General features: G+C 41.4%; 1 protein-coding gene across 1 annotated transcript in view; it reads left to right on the plus strand.

The window, feature by feature from the left end:
• Positions 1–20,747, plus strand: part of SORCS3 (sortilin related VPS10 domain containing receptor 3) — a 521,399-nt gene that overhangs the window by 369,849 nt on the left and 130,803 nt on the right. The window contains exons 6-7 of the mRNA XM_059661336.1: positions 4,631–4,695; positions 10,967–11,085. Coding sequence (XP_059517319.1) covers positions 4,631–4,695; positions 10,967–11,085 — 184 coding nt within the window. The remainder of the gene's footprint in view (positions 1–4,630; positions 4,696–10,966; positions 11,086–20,747) is intronic.

The following is a 20,747-nucleotide window of genomic DNA, read 5'->3' on the forward strand; positions in this document are numbered from 1 at the left end:
CGTTATTACCATATGCACTTTTCCAAACATTTCTACACACGTATCTCTTACAACTTATATTTCATTGCTTTCTGTATCTGTGTGCACCTTTTCTCACATTAGGTTTTTAGAATGGGAGCTTGTTGGGGATTTAACGTTAGGGACTCGATTGATTCTGCTTGATGCATGTCAGACAGTATCCTGGCGAGATGTGTGGTCCAGAATAGCAGTAGTCAGCAGTGTTAGGAGTGGGTGAAGAAGGGAGAAGTCACTGCATGCTGATCTTTCCTGCCTTGCTACACAGAAGGTACAGAGTCCAGGCATCCAATAAATGTATCCAGCTAAGGCAGTGGTTCTCATCTGGGGGCGATTTTGTCCCTAGGGGAAGGTTAGCAATGTCTGGAGACAGTTTTGGTTATCAGAACCACAGGGATACTCTTACCCCTATTATCTCATCTGTCGGTGTGCCTAATCTTGAGCTGTGTGTGGTAGTAAATACAGTGGGGCCTTGACTTATGAGTTTAATTCGTTCTGTGATGGAGCTCGTAACTCAAATTACTCGTATGTCAAATCAATTTTCACCGAGTGAGACATGTGATGCTGGGCTGATGTAGCGTTCACTGTGACGTTTCTGCGCCAACTAGCTGTGGTGTATCTGAAGCTGGCCTCGTAACCCGAATTTTAGCTTGCAACTCAAAGCAAAAAATCGGCTGAGAGACGGCTCGTATTTCGAAAAACTTGTTAGTCAGGACACTCGTAAGTCAAGGCCCCACTGTATTGAGAAAAGATAATGAGTCTCTGATGAGTAGTATATTAATAAGAATGATTCTATTCTATTTAAACAAATAAATATACAAACACCCTCCTAAACAAAGGTAAGCTATAGTCTTGGGTGATAAACAGTGTGAAAATTGGAACTACAAAAGACACCAACTAGCTAAACAATATAGGCAGTACAGAACAACATTGGCAGTACCATGTTCCCTGATTTCAAAGTGTGCTACAAACTATAGGAATCAAAGCTGTCTGGCACTGGCACAAAAGCAGACACATAGATCAATGGAACAGAATAGAGAGCCTAGAAATAAACCCATGCTTGTATGGTCAATTAATCTGTGACAAAGAGGGCAATGATACACAATGGGTAAAAGACAGTCTCTTTAATAAATGGTGTTACAAAAACTAGACAGACACATAAAAAGAAGTGAAACCGGACCACTTTCTCATATACAAAAATAATTTCAAGTGGATTAAAGACTTGAAGTAAGTCCTGAAACCATGAAACTCTTATATTAAAACATAGGGCAGTGAACTCTTTGATGTCAGTCTTGGCAGTATGACTCCCTGGGCAAATGCAACAAAAGCAAAAATAAAAGGGACTACATCAAACTAAAAAGCTTGTGCCTACTGAAGAAAACCATCAGCAAAATGAATAGGCAACCTACTGAATGGAAGAAGATATTTGCAAATGATATATTTAATAAGGGATTAATATCCAAACATATAAATCACTCCTACAACTCAACATCAAAACACAATCTAATAAAAAAAAAATGGGCAGAAGACCTGAATAGACATTTAAAGACATACAGGTGGTGAACAGACAAATAAAAGATGTGCAACATCACTAATCATCACCAAAATGCAAATCCAAACCACAATGTGATATCACCTCACACACAGAATGGCTATTGTCAAAAAGGCAACAAACAAGTGCTTGTGAGGATGTGGAGGAAAGGGAACTCTCATGTACTGTTGATGGGATTGTGAACTAGTGCAACACTATGGAAAATATATGGAAGGTCCTCAAAAAATTAAAAATAGAACTATAGGACCCAACAAGTCCACTTCTGAGTGTTTATTCAAAGATCAAAAACAGTCATTTGAAAATACATATGTGCCTCTAGGACCATTGCAGCACTGTTTACAATAGCCAAGATAAAGAAGCAACCTAGGTGTCCAACAATACATAGGTTTTAGGTGGGTGGAAGGAAGTGAGCAATCCTGGAGAAGGGGACAGTTTTAGTGCTTATTTTATTGGTGGTATTTATCTTGTTTTAAGCAACTAAGAGGCCAGGACTTTTCTTCTTTTGTTATAGAGCATAGTACTTGATCATCACAGCAAGGCTTTGCCATTATGATTTCAATTGGTACATGCTACCCTGCCATTGACCTTGGGAGAGGATAGAAAAATAATACCCAAGACACCTGTAATCCTGAGAATACCAACTTATTTATAAAGAAACAGGAAGCCTGTGGGACAGAAAAGATGCCCATGTAGTCTCTTATGGTGCCTGCCCTCTGCCCTCTGTGTGTATGGTCTCGATTGAGTGTCACACTGAAATTTTGGCATCAGCATGAATAGATTGGGCTGTTTATTAATTCAATAGCACCTAACATATACTAGTTACATAGGTGCCAAGGATTTAAAGTTAAACCGACAGAATCCTACTTCTTTAAAGTTTACATCCAGGTAGGGAAGAAAACGAAGTGCAATTATGTGAATGATGTCATTGAGCCATGCACAACATTGATTCTCAAACTGGGCTGTGCCTGGAAATCACCTGGGAGATTTAAAAAATAGTGATGCTTTTGTCTTATCTGGAAATATTTTTATTTCATTGGTCTGGGGAGGGGCCCAGGCATCTGGTTATTTCAAAGCTTCCTCCTTGGCTCTCATGAGCAGCCAGGTTTGGGGACCACCGAGGTGAGGATGATAAAGCAGTGAGATGACAGATGGAAAGGCTGCTGGAGGGGTGATGCCACATGACCTTGAAGGAAGGGTGAGAGGTAGCTGGAGGAGAAAGGGGGCAAGGAATGGTTAGATAGAAAGGACATTGCAAGCAAAAGAGAGAAGAGGTGGGAAGGACCAGAACAGCTCTTGACTGAGAAGTCAGTAAGTCTCTCTAATTCTGGCCTAGTCCCTGTGTCACCTTAGATAAACATCAATTTCTCTGTGTTTCAGTTTCCCATTCCTTCATATATAACTAATGATACCTGCTGTCTTTGCCTTATGTGTTTACCCTTGGGATCAAATGAGGTGCAGCAAAATGAAAAGTTAATTAATGATCTTGGGGGAAAAAATAAGGCATTGGAGGAAGACCTCATTTATTCAACTTTTTTGGAAAAATATTTTATATGAATGGATTTGTTAAGTAACTGATGTTTAAGCATTCAAAACTTAATTATTTTACTTTAAAAATTATTTTATTTTTCCTAACAGACATCAATTGTAACCCTAATCTCCTAAAGAGAGTACACTGGTACCATTACCCCCGGCTTTCTGTTTCCCATGCCTTCAGTCCCTCAGCATATATTTTAGATACTAATGCTATAGTACAGTAATGACCTTAGGGCCATTACGAAGGGTAGAGATTTATGGTGTGGAAGACTGGGTTTTGAAATAATAGGTCTTTTTCATGGGTTTCTATTTCTCTTGCTATCTAGGCATCAGCTGTTGATTTTCATCATTTAAAATAATGTTATATTGATTTTTAGAGAGAGAGGAAGGGAGAAGGATAGAGAGAGAAGAAACATCTATGAAAGAGAAACATCATCAATTGGCTGCTTCCTGCTTGACACCTACTGGGGATCAAGCCCGGCAACCCAGGCAAATTCCCTGACTGGGAATTGAACTGTGACATCTTGGTTCCTGGGTCGACGCTCAATCACTGAGCCACACAGGCCAGGCTGTTTCTCACCATTTAAAATTCCATGTTTTCTTTCTAACTTGCTGCTTCTTACCTGTTAAGGACGGAAAAACCAGGAAACCAGAATGATATTTAAAATAAGAGTACATAGACTATGAGTAAGAGCTTGCCAGAGAGAGTAGATTATGTGATTTCCTTAGTACACAAATGCTTTAATGTCAGTGTTGCCTTTTTTTAGGTGGTTTTCTGAGTCTTGCACTCTGGCCAGGGTATGTCATGCAGGAGACCCTGACTGGGCTTTACCAGTGCAAGGTGAGGCCCAGGAGGAATAGTCTATAAGGACTCTCAGCCTTCCTTCTCCTGGCAATTGGCAATAGACCTGTAAGGTTTCCCTCTCTGATCGTCAGGAGAATTTTGTCCTTGTCAGGCCAGATTTTGAATGTTTGTCACCAAACACTTACTGTTTGCGAGGCAGGAGGGAGGGGGGCAGATCGGATCTCTCAGGGAGGCAGGAGTGCCTTAAAGCAAACAGCCAGGGCTGAGGCTAATCCACCTTCCACAGGGGACAGAACGGGAAGGGAACAGCACATCTCCATGGGAAGGCAGAGGAGGAGGATGTGGTGGAAGCCATCAGGTGGGGAAAGATGGGGGAGATGGAAGACAGTGGAGGAGAAAGAACCTCTTAGAAGGTGCGAGGTGGTGGAAAAGGGGCAGAACAGAGATTTAGACCAGCATTACTTTGGACTCTACTTTTTGATGTTTATTGAGAGTCGCCGAGTCTCTCCAGGACAACACTCTAGGACTCATGTGTCGTGACCATTACAGATGGCAGCCACTAGAGGCAGTGGCTGGGGCCCACCAGTGGTCTTGTTCTGTGGGTCCCGATGATGCAGGACAGGGCCTCTTGAGAAAAATGACATTCCCAGTAATCGCCCTGAGTGCTTCCCGTGTGTCCTCTGCCATCCTGTGGTCATTGAGCTTCTGTCTCCTTCCTTCCCCAGGTCGGTGGCCGGATTGGATAAGGAGGCGGACCTGGTGCACATGGAGGTGCGGACCACGGATGGATGTGAGTGCTGCCTCCACCAGGCTAGGCCCGGGCAGACCTGCCTGCAGCTCTCTCTCCTCCCCCAATTTGCATTTTAATGGCTTGGGAAGATGGAAAGCCCTGAGCTCCATTGCTGCCTTATCCATCCTTATTTCCCTGAGTGGGAGAGAGTCCTCTGGTCCCAGGGGAGACGTTCCATTGAAATAAACCCTCAGGAATGAATCTTTGGGGGACGTGAGTTCATGTGATGAATTTTGAGGGTCCTGTTAGTCATTTCTGACATCCCCAGTGCTATGCAAACAGGGATGTCCATAGCTCATCATGGCATTTTTTTCATTCACTGGGGGAATTGCAGGGGTTGCCAGCTTTAAAAAACAAATCCTTCCTATACTCGGGCTTACCCACAGAAGTAACTGGGCAATTACTCGCAAAACTTTTTATTTATTCATTCCACAAATATTTAGGGATGGCCTACTAGGTGCCAGACATTGTTCCCGGCCCTGGGCTTACCGTGGAGCACAAGACCTATATATTTCCCTGAAAACAGCAGAGGAACCCCAAGGTTTTGAACACGTGACCCCCTTTGCACAGTTTGCATCTATGTACATCTTACACAGTTTGGACTGATGAAGCATCATTTTGCAGCATTTAAGCATTTTATTCTTCCCAAAGTTGATCATATTTATAGGGCTCTTCTCTAATCAAGAAGAATATAAGATCAAATTAAATAAAAATATGTAAAATACATGAAAATATACTATGTATGAAATATTTAAACTGCATGAAATGGAATTAGTATATCCTAGGTCAAAATAGAGCCAAATAATCCATGAAAATGGTGGTGACCTAAGAATGCTGCCTACTGGTGAGTTGGGGTCCTGGGTTCTGCCACCCATTAGCACTGAGACCAGGGGACCCCCTTCCCCGCTAAACTCTCCATTTTCTGACTTCTTCTGTTATCTGAGGTTACTCACCCTTGCCCTGCCCACTGCGACCAAATGGAGCGAATGTTATAGAAATTATAAAATGTTGAACAAGTCTGAACATGGCTGCTAGTGCTGGAATATCATTCAGAATACATGAAAGAAAAATGCATGTGTTGTGTGCAAACATGTGTTTTTTGAGGCCAAGCACAGATGCATGCCAGAAACATGCATTTTGGGCAATGTATTTTATTTGCTTTGTTTTTAAAGCATTAGAAAGCAATCAGCACTACTCTATGTCTGGCGCTGTGCCAAGTACTTTATTTTTCTTTCTTTCTCTGAAGCAGGCAGGAATGAGGGATGATCCATACTCTTTAACATTTTTTAATAAAAGAACTATTTAAGATTTAGGGAGATAATGTCATGTAGTCAAATTCACTGATCATAAGGGCAGCGGCTAAACATATTATCTGACTGTTACTGTTGAGAAAAAAACACTGGAGGAAGAATTCGATGGAAGGGTCTAAAGGAACATAGTGGGGCAGCAGGAGGAAAGCAGACAATAAATCTCAGAAGATGACCCACAGGTCAGTTTTCCAAACAACTCTGCCTTGGCCTTGCTTTCCATGTCAATCCCTTAAAGACGTATAGGTGACCTATGGTTGTTGTAGTCTTTAGGGTTGGAAGCAACTGTAGGGCTGTCTGATCTCCTACTTGATGTAGAAATTAATACCTTCTCCCCAAGCCTCTGCTGTGCGTCCTCAGGTTCCAGGAGCTCAGGCTTAAAACAGACCTTTGGCCACTGCTGGACAGCTCCTATGGTTTCTTGGGGGGGGGGGTGTTGTTTCTCTCTCTCTCTCTCTCTCTCTCTCTCTCTCTCTCTCTCTCTCTTTTAATAAAGTAATTTCTTACATTAAGCTTATACTTGTTTTCTGAAAGTTTAGGAATTATGGTCCAATTTGGATAAAATTTATGGTGCAGGAGTGCTGTGAAATTTTATGAGATTAAAATGCAAAGCACTAGAAGAGTTTCTGGCTTATTATCAAGAATTGAAGACAGTAGACAGAAATATACCAGGGATAAATGCCATGCACCACACTTAGGTTCAAGTATAGTATATATTAGTTCTGTTCCATGTTCTGGATTTTTTAAAATCAGTTTTTCTATAGTTAAACTGATCTTCTTTGGTCAGTTGGTTCTAAACCACCTTTACTTAGAAAATGCACATAACATCACTACGTTAGCCTAATGACATATATGACACTTTTTTTTTTTTGCTTTCTTACACTCATACATCCCCACACATTTTTATCTTTTGATCAGCACAAAAAGGCACAAAGTGTATTTTACCACCCCCCCCCTTTTTTCTTTCTTTTCTCAGTCCTCACCCAAGGATATGTTTGATTTTAGAGATAGAGGAAGGGAGAAAAAGGAAAACATTGATGTTACAGAAACATTGATCTGTTGCCTCTAATACTCAGCCTGATGGGGGATCAAACCCAACACCTCAGTGTGTGCCCTGAGTGGGAATAGAACCTGCAACCTTTAGGAGCACAGGAAGATGCCCCAAGCAACTGAGCTACCCATCCAGGTTGCTGTGATTCCTAACTGTCTATAACCCTGCTAGCTGCACCATAGCACATACCACTTAGAAGGCACAGACACTAGAATTCTCCTATGGCAATTACAAGTTTTAGAAAAACTCTAAATCCGTAAGCATAATAGGAAGGAATGGGAGCTACTTTTTTTGTTTGTTTGTTGATTTTGTTTTTACTATTAAGTGCTGTCTTAGGCATTTGTAGTAATGCCAATGTCCACATTTTGCACTATTAGTCCCCCTCTCCCGGTAAAGGAGAAGCAGGCTTATGGAAGCGAAATAACTTGTGAGAGCTTTCTGGAATCTGTTTTTACTTATTTGCATTTGAGAGTTTACATTCCTATTTAAAGTAAATAGGTCCTGGGTATTTCTTGCAGCGGTTCTCAACCTGTGGGTTGCGACCATCGGAAAACACATATAGCATATCAGATATTTACATTACGATTCGTAACAGTAGCAAAATTACAGTTATGAAGTAGCAACGAAGATAATTTTATGGTTGGGGGTCACCGCAACATGAGGAACTGTATTAAAGGGTCGCAGCATTAGGAAGCTTGAGAACCACTGCTTCTAAAGGAAGACCTGAAGAACTGAATTTACTTTTGTTCACGATTTGATCCCCCTTTTTCAATTTTTGACAATATGTATATTATCCAAAGAGATTGACATAGAAGGAATCAGGGGAAGATTTTTCTATGAGGTGACAAGAGACAAGACATTTAGAATACTTTGAATATTTAGTCATCTCAAAAGCAAAACACAATCACTAATCACAATATAATTCAACATCAAAATTGCTAGGCTTTGAATGCAATTCAGTTCTGTTTAACCAGAATTTACAGAGGCTTTGAAAAGTCAGCCTGAGGATAGAAACAAAGATTGCTAAGACTTTCTGCCCGTTTCTAAGGAGATGACACTTTGGGGAAGGCTTGGCAGAGTGAGAAATGCTGGACTTTATGGGAAACTTGTTGATGTAGATAGATGAAAAGCTTGCCCTGCTGAATGGAGAAAGTTAGAAGCTGCCTCCCTAGGCTCTGCAAAACTAGCCGAAATGCAAACCCCTAGGAGATTAAGAAGGCTAAGGGTGACAGATTATCTCCTTCATTCTCTCTCCACATCCCCCAGGCCATACTCTATCTCACACAGACCCCAGAGCATGTTCACTTGTGAATATCCCATTCCCAGTGTTGGTCTGGGATTCTTCTGAGGACAGGAACCTGTCTTACATTCTCTGCTTTCTAGAACCTCAGGGTGTCGGGGGCTGGGGGCAGTGACGCACGCAACTTCTCTATACACCTTGAGCCAATACAAAAAGGATGACTCAGTCAGTCCAAGGCCACCCTATGAGACCCTGGGTCCATCTGCAAGGTGAGAGGGCATGGAGGCTGGACTCACTAGGGAGATGGTATCACCTTCCCTACAGGTCATCTAGCAGGGCCAGATATTTCTAAAGTCATCAAACAGATCTCTGTTCACAGAGCAGGGAGCACGGCCTTGGACTTCCAGTTTTTGTAAGTGGAGCAGTGGTCGCACCAGGTCTTAGGAATACATTAGAAAGACATTTGACATTTAGCAATTCATTAATCTTGAAGGTGATGTGACTTTCAGACATTTGGGAAGTCACTCTCTGGTTTTCCCACAGGGGTATGCAAATGAGATCTTCATCCAATCTGGTCTTTCTAGTTTCTCATTTGAGGATTTTTTTTAAAGGAGAAGAGAGAAAATGGAATTTCAGAAATAACATTAATCAAAGTCCACATATAATTATATAGTGCCTTCCAGGAGCTTTGTCTGCCTGACACTCTGTGCGGTTTCCACTCCCTTTTTCAGGAATTCCCTTCTCACATAGCACACTTCTCCGTCAGGCTAAACTTAGAACTGCCTTCTCTTTCAGGGGTTCCTTGATTATTCTAGTTCAGACACCCTTTCTTTCTTGTCTGCACACCCATCACCCTTAAAGAAAGTAAACAGTGATATAAGTTTGGAATATGGTTTTACTAGTAAGATCTGTGATATCATGTTCTTTTAATTTTCAACAATAAAATAAAATATCACTTATGCCCTGGCCTGTGTTTCTCAGCGGTTACAGCATCAGCCCACACACCCAAGGGTCGATTTCTGGTCAAGGGCATGTACCTGGGTTGCAGGTTTGATCCCCAACCCCTATTTGGGACCATGCGGGAGGCAGGGAGGCAACCAATCAATGTGTCCCTCTTACATCAATGTTTCTCTCTCTCTCTCTCTCTCTCTCCCTCCCTCCCTCCCTCCCTCCCTCTCCTTCCACTCTCTCTAAAATTCAGTGAAAAAAAAATCCTCAGGTGAGGATTAACAACAAAAAATTGAATGTAAGAAAGATTCTGAGTGTTAAATCCCCCTCCTTTCTTCAGAGTAAAAAAGGAGCTAATATTTATTGATCTTTTAAAATTTATCCAACGATACATAGTACCGAGCATTTTTCATACATAATCATATAACCTAATGGCAATTCTCCAAGGCAAATACTAACTTGCCTGAACCTCCCAGATGAAAAGCAGTGCTGCTGCTTAACCAAGGGCAATGAGCGAGTAGCAAGTCCAGGATTCAAACTCAGGGCATCTAGCTCCAGAGGTATTGCTCTCATATCCTCCAGAGAACGGGGTCGAATCCATCCCATCAGGCATTTGTTGTTATTAAAAAAACAATAAAAAGGCCACAGTTATTGGAAGCCTATTTTGGGATTTCAGGTTAGATGATAAATATATTCTTTCATTTTCATCATGGAACCTTGTATGACTACATCCACGCTCACTTGGAGATAATGTCCAAAGCCTAAATTTGACAACTTTTGCAAACTCAAGGCTTGAGCTCACCTTTGACACCCAGAGTCCCCTGTGATTCTCAGTCACTTTCATCTGGGGGCCAGGCCTGCCTGATAATTTATTCTTTCTAAGCCCCCACTATGGGTTCTCACCACACAGTGGGTCCCATAGCACTTACTTAGATGTCTCTGTGTTTTGAAAAATAAAAGCATTACGATTTCTAAAGACTATAAAGTCCCTGAATTTTTTGTGGATTTCAGGAACTCATTTCAGGGCTACTTCTTTTCCTGTTCAATTGGACTTTTTGCACCCTGCTGGGCAGTGGCAAGCAGGGGGAGAGTCCAGAAGTGGCATGAGTTTGGCCTCCTGCCATGAGCCAAGGTTTAGGTAGGTGTTGACTTTGCTTGGGGTGGCCTTGAATACACTTGATTCTTTTTTCAAAGTGTCCAAATGTGAAAGTGAATTATAAATAGGGGGAAATGAGCCTGTGGGCAGCGGGATAGGCAGATGGCCTCCTGAGTGCACCTTTGATTATTACCCGTGTAGGGAGCTTTCTGAGATACTGGCTGTTTAGAAAGAAGCAGGTTGTTGTGTCAACCCTCATGGGTTTTTTACATGTATTTACTGCAGCTTTTCACTGAGTTTTTGGTGCTTTATTCTAAGAGCAAATTAGAATTGCTGGTGTAAGATGTACATTTAAAATTCTGATAGATATTTCACATTTGTTCTTCCAAAAAGCTATCCCACTTTACTCTTTTGCCAGAAAAATATAGGACTCTTTCCCTACTCCCTTGCCTGAACTATATTTTATGATTAAAAAAAAATTATTACAAATGTTGTGGACAAGAAAATGCCATCTCAGTGCTGTTTTAAATGGCCTCACTGACTTCCCATGAGGTAGAGCTCCATGGGCTGAGGAGAGCTTTGCTTGCCATTCCCCCATGTCTAAATGTTGTTCTGCCCTCCCATTCCAGATGCTCACTACCTCACCTGCAGGATCCAGGAATGTGCCGAGACCACCCGCAGTGGGCCTTTTGCTCGCTCCATTGACATCAGCTCCCTGGTCGTCCAGGATGAATACATCTTCATTCAGGTGAGTCCAGAAAACGCTGTCAATGGTAGGAGAGGATGTGTAGGTGAAGTCAGCTGCTTACTATGAAAATGACTATGGCTTTCTTGAGGGGTGCTGCCCCTCCTTTGCTTTGATGACCTGGCCCCCTGGAGAGATCCAAGACTTCTGGTGAATGATGAAGGCATTCTGCAGATGACAGCATCTACAGGGAACTTTATTCAATCCCTAAGTTGGGTTGATATTTAATGATACCAAAAGGGGTCTTGAAAGATCTCTAATGAGAGTTGACTTTAGTTCATCAAAACCACATTCTATTTCTGTCCAAAGTGACTTGTCTAAATTAGGAATGAGAATTTCCAAGAAATTAAGTATCTCTAGGATTTTTATTCTGGAAAAAAATCTAGAACACCCTAAATTATCCCTTCTCTTTTCAGTACTGACTACCCCTTCTAATGCCGAGTCCAAAATCTGTCACTCCAAGAACTCTGACTCAGAGGTAACCTAGCTGGGACTCTAGGCAGGCAAGGGGAGTCTTGATTTAGGTTTTGAGTTTCAGGAAGAAGGTACAAAATAGATCAAAAATGAGAGAAAAAAAGATGATGCTCCACTTAGTGAGTCTGTCTCTCTCTCTCTCTCTCTCTCTCTCTCTCTCTCTCTCTCTCTCTCTGACAAACACTTGGCACAGAGTCTTTCCTTTAGGAACCTTGACCTTTGGAATCTCCCTGAGTTAGGGGTTGTTAATTAACTCTTAGCAGATTTATTTATCTCCTTCTTTCCAAATTGCATTTTACACCCTCTGGGGATAAGGACCGTATTTTATACACACAACTTACTCCTCATCCTTGGCCCTAGCAAGATGCCTTTGCAAATCAGGGGTACTGGGTGACTACCTGTTGAATTGATGGATTATGTATGTAGAAGTTACTTATTTTTGCAAATTAGATGCATGAATTTTTAAGATCTAGTAAAATACAGGAAATGTAGCCAGCCCTACTCCAAAACTAGGTTGAAAAAGGGAGTAAAAGAGAGGTCTTTGTGGCTCACAAAAATCACTGTTTCTCAGCTTAATTAAGAGGCAGATTCTCAGTCAATTTTTCCTAAATTTTGGGAGGTCATTGGCACTATCCCTTTATTCACAAGTATTTACTGAACATATAGATAATGCAAAATAGACTACTCTTGATGCTATCAAGCTTTCTGCCCTTGGCCAGCTTCTTGCATCCAGTACTCATGGTTTTGAGTAATATCTCCATGTTCTGATGACTCTCAAGTCAATGAGACTCTACCATGTACTGCCATATAGATCTATATGTCTAATAGCCGTCTCAACATCTCAACCTGGATATTCCACAGGTAAAATAAAGTCAACATGACCCCCTAGAACCTGACACACTTGTGACACTACCTCCAATCAGACTACTCAAGATAGAAACTTGGAAGTCAGTGTATGTCACCAAATTAAATGAAGCCACAGCCTCTGCTAATATCACCCATAGTTATTTCTTAAGTGCTTCCTTTTATTCCATGCCCATTGTTATGGTCTTGATTTAAGACTTTGTTATCACCTTTTCTCTCATTTTTTTTTTTTTAACGTAGAAACTCAGGAATGATTTATGAAGTTACCAATCTGATTGGACTTTTCTTAATGCTGATACTGCATATAATGATAAACGTGGCAGAATTGTTTCTGGGAAACATCACTTCGAATTTAAAATGTTCAAATTTCTTAGTTTCATTTTTCCTTGTATTGCATAAAATTTTCTGCAATTCTGCAGACAGATATCCAGATTTTTTTTTCTATTTTGAAACATTTTTTTTATTATACTGGAAACCAATAGCAGTTTTTTCTTTAATCAGCATCAAATTTTATTTTGTTTGAAAGAGATATAAGTTCCCATTTTCAATAAAGTTTTATTGCTGGCCTACTATATTCCCAACCCCTTGTTCCAGGTGCTTGGATTAAAATAATAAACACAATAAAATCCCTGCATTAGTGGCATATACATTCTAGTGGGAGACAGGAAAAATATGTATATGATATATACATCCCTACATGTACATCTACATATAGGGTGTCTAAACTTTACATCTTATAGTTTAACTGATGTTTCTTTCTTTTCAGATTTAACCCATTGGAATTAATAGTCATTCACAGTGGGTGTACATTTTTTGGGACACCCTGTATATGCCTCTACATGAGGTATAGTGGTTAAGAACTTGTAGCTGGAGACTGACATTTATTCTGACCTTGGCTTGCCACACTTAGCTGCAAGACCTTGAGCTGTGCCTCATTTGACTCACCTACATAAAGAGGATAATTACAGCTCTCACTTCATGGGTCGATGGGAGGATTAGATGTGTTAATTATACCTGTAAAGAACCAAAACAGTGTTATATAAGTGCTGCTCTCTATCTTTCTATCTAACCTGAATGATCATCTGTTTATTTGTCTATAAAATATATCAGGTGATGAAAATGCTGTGGATAAAAATAAATGAGGAACTGTGGATGTTGGGCATCTGTGGGTTTTACGATTTTATTTGGGACTAGAGGCTCAGTGCACGAATTTGTGCATGGATGGGGTCCCTCGGCATGGCCTGTGGAGATCAGGTCCCAGCTCACAGCCCCAGTTTTGCAGCTCCACAACCCCGCCTGGCACACTACCTTGGCCTGGCACCGCCATCTCACCTGTTCCACCATCCTGCCTGCAGGGCGATCGATCAGGGAGCTGGGCAGCAGCCTCACTCCCCACTGCCGCTGCTGGTCACTGTCTGTGGGCCCCTAATCACACCTGCCTTGGCCTGGCACCGCCCATTCACTTGCCACCATCCCACCACTGTCCCGCTCTTGTCAGGGCCCATCGGGGCCAGCAGTGCCTCCACTGCTGCCCGCTGCCAGCTCCTTGTTGCTGATGCCCACCATGTTTCGTGCCACCCCCTGGTGGTCAGCGCACATCATAGTTAATGGTCAAACTCCCAGTCGAATGACACCCAAGGGGACAATTTGCATATTAGGCTTTTATTATATAGGATGACCTGGAAAGGCCTGCTTGGGTGGTGAACCAGGGAGAGGGGGGATATGGAGCCAGGTGTGTTCAGTCCTGAGCTCCTTTAAGTCACCCTTTGAGATGTGGGATGAGCAGGTAGAGATTTGAGACTGAATTTAGAAGTAGGAGTGGTGGGAAGTTGGGGCTAAGGATATCAGTTGGAAGGGTGTCAGCATATTGATGATGTATTTGAACCACAAAAGTGAAGTCACCAAAAGAGCAAGTATCTAGAGAGAAGAGACAATCCAAAGACTTATCTATATTATCTTATGATTCTTGTGCTGTTTTCTTTTATTGCTATGTTATTATTAACCACTTCATTTTTTTTTATGTCATGAGCTCTTTCTGGATGGACTGTTTAAGAGGGTCCTTCTTGGTGATGGATCAGAGCTCTGTTTCAGCTTAACAAGAATCCTCCTTGGTTCTCAGTGAGGTTCCAAATAACCCCAGGTGTTTGTCTGTGAGTAGGTTCTTCCCATAAGATAGAACCTCTTGAATGGTTCTTTATTTCGCCTTGTCTCTCCAACTTCTCCTTGTTCCCAGTCAGTCCCAGGAATACTCCCACTGCCAATTCCTGGCCACATTCCCTTGGTTCCAAATAACAGATTGCTCCTTGGGAAATGTCATCGTTGGAGAACTCTGTTTTTCTATCTTTACCTAAGATTTGTGGCTGTAGGCATTTTTTGCCCTGGTGCCTGTTTATACCCTGTTTGTTCTTCACTGCATTTGGCTTCCTTTCCATATATATTGTGTCTCAGGGTTATATTTTCATTACATATAGACTTTGCATTTTTCTTTCTTGTTTTTCTAGTTGCTCCAGGGTGATTTATTTAAAAGAAGGGGGAAAGCATCATTATTACTTGGCTATTTAAAACCATTTATAAAACCTCATCATGCATTTTCTGAAATGTTGCAACAGCTTGCTAACTGATTTCCCTGCTCCCAGATAGCACCCACCCCCCAATCCATTAGCAACACTACTTCCAAAGTAATTTATTTAAAATGAAAATCAATGTTCCTGACTTCGGAGGCTGCTCATCACCTATAGGTTAAAATCCAATTTCCTTAACATTGCCCACAAGCTCCTCTGTGATCTGAATCCTACCTACTCCATCAGCCTCGTATGGATTCCTTCCCTACCGCTGTTCCCCATATACTTTCCTTGTTATATTTTACACTTCAATAAAAATAAACATTTAAAATTTCCATGTATGCACTATGTTTTTTGGTTTTTGGTTTTTTGATTTTGGCCTAATATTCATTTCCTGAATTTTTTTCTTCTGCTTGGAATGTCCCTTTACCAGGTGAACTCATTCTTTAAGATTAGCTTAGACAATGCCTCCTCTAGGAAATCATGGTCGGGACTGGACCTTTGCTGACCACTTATCCATTAGCATTATGTCTCCCCAGCCAGGTCTGTAGACTTTAAGAGGAACAGGACTAGGTCTTATTCATCATTGTTTCCCTGCACTTAGCATACTGACTGGTACTCAATGAATGTGTGTTGAACTGAACTGAGCTGAGAAGATAAGATCCCTCTTTATTCTCAGGGAGTGTAGTTAGCTGTCTTTTTAAAGCAAGGGAATCTTTTTTTCTCCAACTAATAATATAAGACAGTGGAGGGTAATTGGTAATTGCTCACTGCCTAGGAAAGGGCCATATGTGGAATGTCTCTGCATTTTTATAAAACTGCCGTCCAGGAATTATCCATTATGTTATTTAGTGTCTTCTTGATATTCATTCATTTAAATATATTAAAATGCATTCAGCCTCCATGGTGGGAAACACAGACAACTAAACGAGTATAATGCACTATGAAGGGCGCTGCATCAGTGGGAAACACATGTTGCTCTTGGAGCAGGAGGAAGAGCCCTGCACCTGCCCTGGGAGGAGGGTCAGCACAGGCTTCCTGCCAGGCACTGTGAGTACTAGTTTCATAGGTAAAGGAGAAAGGGCATCTTAGGTGGACGGAAAGGCATGGTGATGCTAAGGAAGCAAGAGAACCTAATGCACCAAGACCTGTCTGTCTAAGGCAGCCGTGGGCAAACTACGGCCCGTTTGAAATGAATAAAACTATTGAAAAAAAAAGACCGTACCCTTTTATGTAATGATGTTTACTTTGAATTTATATTAGTTCACACAAACACTCCATCCATGCTTTTGTTCCGGCCCTCTGGTCCAGTTTAAGAACCCATTGTGGCCCTTGAGTCAAAAAGTTTGCCCACCCTAAGGGCAATTGTAGTTGTGGGGGGGGGGGCAGGAGGAATGGCAGGAAAATAAATTAGAAAATTGTCCTAGAGAGGTGAACCTTTTCTACTTCCTTTAATTAAATCTCGGCAACTTTGTGTTTCTCTCTCTATAGTTGCTAGAAAACTCAGAACTAATTTTTTGTCTTAATTGTAGCAGCTTTCTTGCTGTAGCCTTGAGGGTTTATTATTCCACCTTTCTCCTCTACCACTGGCCATTTTTTAATGCTTTGGTTAATTTCTTTTAATATATTTTGTTTGTTTGTTGCATTTTAAAGAGCATTGGAGTCATCTCAAATACATTCTGAAATTAGTTTGAGTGCTTAATCTTTTTTGGTGGATGTGAGTTTGGAAAATTGATATGGTTTCAGGAAAGGCTTTCTGGAGAAGTTAAGAGTTGCACTGGGAAGATTACTATCTACCCCTGAAGCAAGGAAAGGACTAGAATTCCTCATTCTGTTCATTGAAATAAAGCTGTCTCTAAAGGTTTTTGTCAGAGCAGAAAGCCCTCAGACCAACAGTAGTTCCTCCTCCAGGGTTTAAGCCACAGATTTGTATCTGAACACAGTATCAGGGCATCAGGGTCAGTCATATTCCACAGACTGTGCAAGAAATGTACTAAGGAATGACCTTGGGGGGAAAAGTGGTAGTGCTGCCAGGCTTGTGTCCAGCCCAGCCTTCCGGGTGATGCCTCCAGGGAGCACCCTTAAGGCAGAGCTGACACTGAGGGTTAGGCATTCTACTGAAAGATACTTGCTGCCCGCCACAGATTGCATTCAAAGGGGAGCCATGGAGAGGCAGATTAGCTTCTTCTGTAGCTACAATTTGAGCAGCTAAAGAACAGTGGGATGGGCATAAGGGGCTTTGGAGGATTTGGCTGGTCGCAATGTTAAGGGGCTTATGCACTTCAATTTTCTAACTTTTTAAAGTCTGGATGTATTTTGTTTGAATGCCACCAGAGATATACACTTCTGAGGGTAAAAAAACAGAAAACAAACCTCACAGAAAATGAGTCAGTCTGTCCCCTTACTCTTTCCTACCCTGTGTGCCAAATGTGTCTTTTGACCATTTTAAAAAAATTAAATTTATGGGGTGACATTGGTTAATAAAATTATATAGGGTTCAAGTGTACAAGTCTATGATTCATCATTTGTATATCACATTGTGTATTTATCACCCAAAGTCAAATCTTCTGTCACCATGTAATTGACCCTCTTTACCCTTTACTACTCCCCTCCAATTCCCCTTCCCTCTGGTAATCACCATACTATTGTCTGTGTCTATGAGTCTTTGTTTGTTTTATTTATTCAGGTGTTGCTTTCAGTTTTATATCCCACATATGAATGAAGTCATATGGTTCTTGACTTTTTTCTGTCTGACTTATTTCACTTAGCCTGATACTCTCAAGATCCATCCATGTTGTTGCAAATGGAAGTATTTCATCTCTTCTTATGTCTGAGTAGTATTTCATTGTATATATGTACCACATCTTTATCCAGTCATCTGTCGAGGGACACTTTGGTTGTTTTCATGTCTTGGCCACCATGAATGATGCTGCAGTGAGTACAGGGGTGCATATATCTCTGAAAATAAATGTTTTGGAAGTTTTGGGGTTGATACCCAGAAGAGAAATTGGTGGATTATATGGTAATTCTATTCTTAATTTTTTGAGGGACCACATTGAATCTTAGGGGACTTGTCTCAGGAGCAACCAAACTATGGAAGAGGGAGTCTCACAGGGTCGGACTCTAAGACTCTTGGCCGCTCCTTAAATAGAGTCTCTGCTTTTGTTTGCTGTGTAGATCAGGGTTCTTAATACTTTTTCATTTTTCATTACTGCTGCTAAGTAATGTTTGCAAACCACTGATGTTTTGTAGCACTGCTGGCTCCATGGGTCAAGGGTTAGTCTTTTTTGTGTGTAAACAACTGAACCACTAGGAATTCAGGTGACATCTAGGCCCATATCCTTTCCTTGAATATTAATGAATCTGATGTGTGTATTTAAGCCATACTTATTTACCCATGAGTGAATCATTATATACAAATTATATGCATTAGAGAGAGCAGTTTAAATAACCAAAAACCTAGGTAATCTCTTCATAATGAACTTCCCATGATACTCATTTTCCATTAAGAAAAACCACCCCCTCTCATTCGCCCTCTAAAGGAAAGCTCCCATGCCCAGTCATCATTTCTTTTTCTACCCATGATGTGATTACTTCTGAGCCTGTATCTTCTAGTAGTATATGGAAGGTCCATATACTACTCACACAGATCCTATAATTTGGGGAGACCCTAGGGGTTCTGCCTCACCTTCTATTTTTCTATTGACAAACAGGTAAAGGTAGTCATCCTGATGGATTTGCTTGAGGGCACCCAGTGTTGGATGTTCTGCTGTGAGGGAAGCAGAGCTGGAGGTGGACAGGAAGCTGTGACATTTGTTCATCCATCAATGACTTTTCTGTGCAGGGGGCCCAGGGCCTGGGATTTCCTGGTGGAATCAAAAGGAGCTAATCCTTCCCAGAAGAGCCCTTGTTTTAATGGGAAAGAGTCTGCCTGAAATGTCTCCGTTCCACATGGATAAACGAGAAATCGGCTTTCCTCTGTGGGGCAGGAGGAGAGAGAGAGATAAGTTTGTTTCTGTGTTCTGAGCTAAACTGGTTGGAAATCTTGTCTTTTCTCCCATGAAATAGCTTTTCTAGTGATTATTCTGGACAGTATAGCTCAGCAGTCGTAGCGTTAAATCCCCTCAGTGATACCATTCATACCCTACCCGTTAGGGAGCGTGATGATGACACAAGAACAGAGCCTTAGTAAGTGGTAGCAAAAGATCTGTGTCTGTACTGAAGCCCGGTCCCACCCTCTTTTCATGGCACGGAGAGAAGATGTGGCCTTCAATAGGGTCAGGATTCATTCACTCAGTATAAGTTTCATTGTACATGCAAGTGTATAGATGGTACTGATTTGCCTTCAGATATATAAAATACAAAAGGAAAAACAGATAGATAATAAAGAACAAATAAAGTACTCCAGAAGTGTGGAGAGAGCAGAACATTTTAATGGGGGAAGGCCCCCAGCTCTGTCAAATCCTTCTCCACATCCACAACTAGACCAAACACTGTGTAGGCCCATCGATTGCCACTTTCGGCTCCAACTCCTAGTCTTGTTGTGTGGCTATATTCAGAAGCAAAGCCCCTTATTAGCAAGGCATTCTGAGTGTGGAGCAATGGCGTGCATGAGAGTGGTTCTAGAATAATTCTAGTACAACAGGAAAACCAGGCTGTACTTTGTATATACATTGTTCTTGGTTTTTAAGAGTTTTGGTTGTAAACATAGAAAAATAACACTGCTGTAAAGGGTTCCTTGATGTTATAGGAGTAATAGCAATTAATAAGTACTAGTAACCAATTAACAGATATTTTCCAGGTGCCCTGGAGAATTGCAGAAGTGAAAGGCATTGTCCCTGCTCTCAAGCAGTTTAGGATTCAAGTAGATAGTGGTCCACTGTGGGCAACACAACCTTGAACTTGGAGACCTGGGTTGTAATCTGCCACGTGCCAGCAAAGGAACACTGAGCCAGTCACTGGGTCTCTCGGAGCATTGATTTCCTCATCTCTGTACAATGGACTCATGCTACTTGCCCTGCCTTAACTGGAAGGTTGTTGTGAGGATCAAGGGAGATAATAACGGCTTTGAAGTGCTTTGAAAACTATACAGCCCTATAAAAATTCAAGAATCAGGAGACTAATCCACGTGCAGAAATCAACCTCATGATTCTGTGTATGTGTGTTTTCTTTTTTTAAAAAATATATTTTTTAATATTTTTATTGATTTCTGAGAGGAATGGAGAGGGAGAGAGAGAGAAAAACATCAATGATGAGAGAGAATCATTGATTGGCTGCCTCCTGAACGCCCCCCACTGGGGATCGAGCCCACAACCCAGGTATGTCCCCTTGACCGGAATCAAACCCAGGACCTTTCAGTCTGCAGGCTGACAGTCTATCCTCTGAGCCAAACTGGCTAGAGCTGTATGTTCTCTTTTAAGGGTTTTTATAAGCCTAAATATTTTTCCCAAATTCATTTTTAATAGTTCATAGATTCAACTATGCATTCACATATTTGCATGATAAAATCTTCCCACATACCTTACCTAGTGCTGGTTATCAAAGAACCCAACTGCTAATGATATGTATGTAACTGTAGATGCTCGCAGGTTTAATTATCTTTCAAGACTCTTGAGAACCTTTTTGTAGCATCTTGGCCTCTAGCTCACCTGGGTTTTGATACTTCATTTAAGATCCTGCTTTATGCATCTATGTGGGAGGCAGGGGAGCCTCTATGGCGTGGCCATTGTATCCCTAATAAATAGTTATCTTTCTAAACCAAAAAAA

This window comes from Myotis daubentonii, chromosome 13 (genome assembly GCF_963259705.1).
Source record: "Myotis daubentonii chromosome 13, mMyoDau2.1, whole genome shotgun sequence".
NCBI classification, from domain to species: Eukaryota; Metazoa; Chordata; class Mammalia; order Chiroptera; family Vespertilionidae; genus Myotis; species Myotis daubentonii.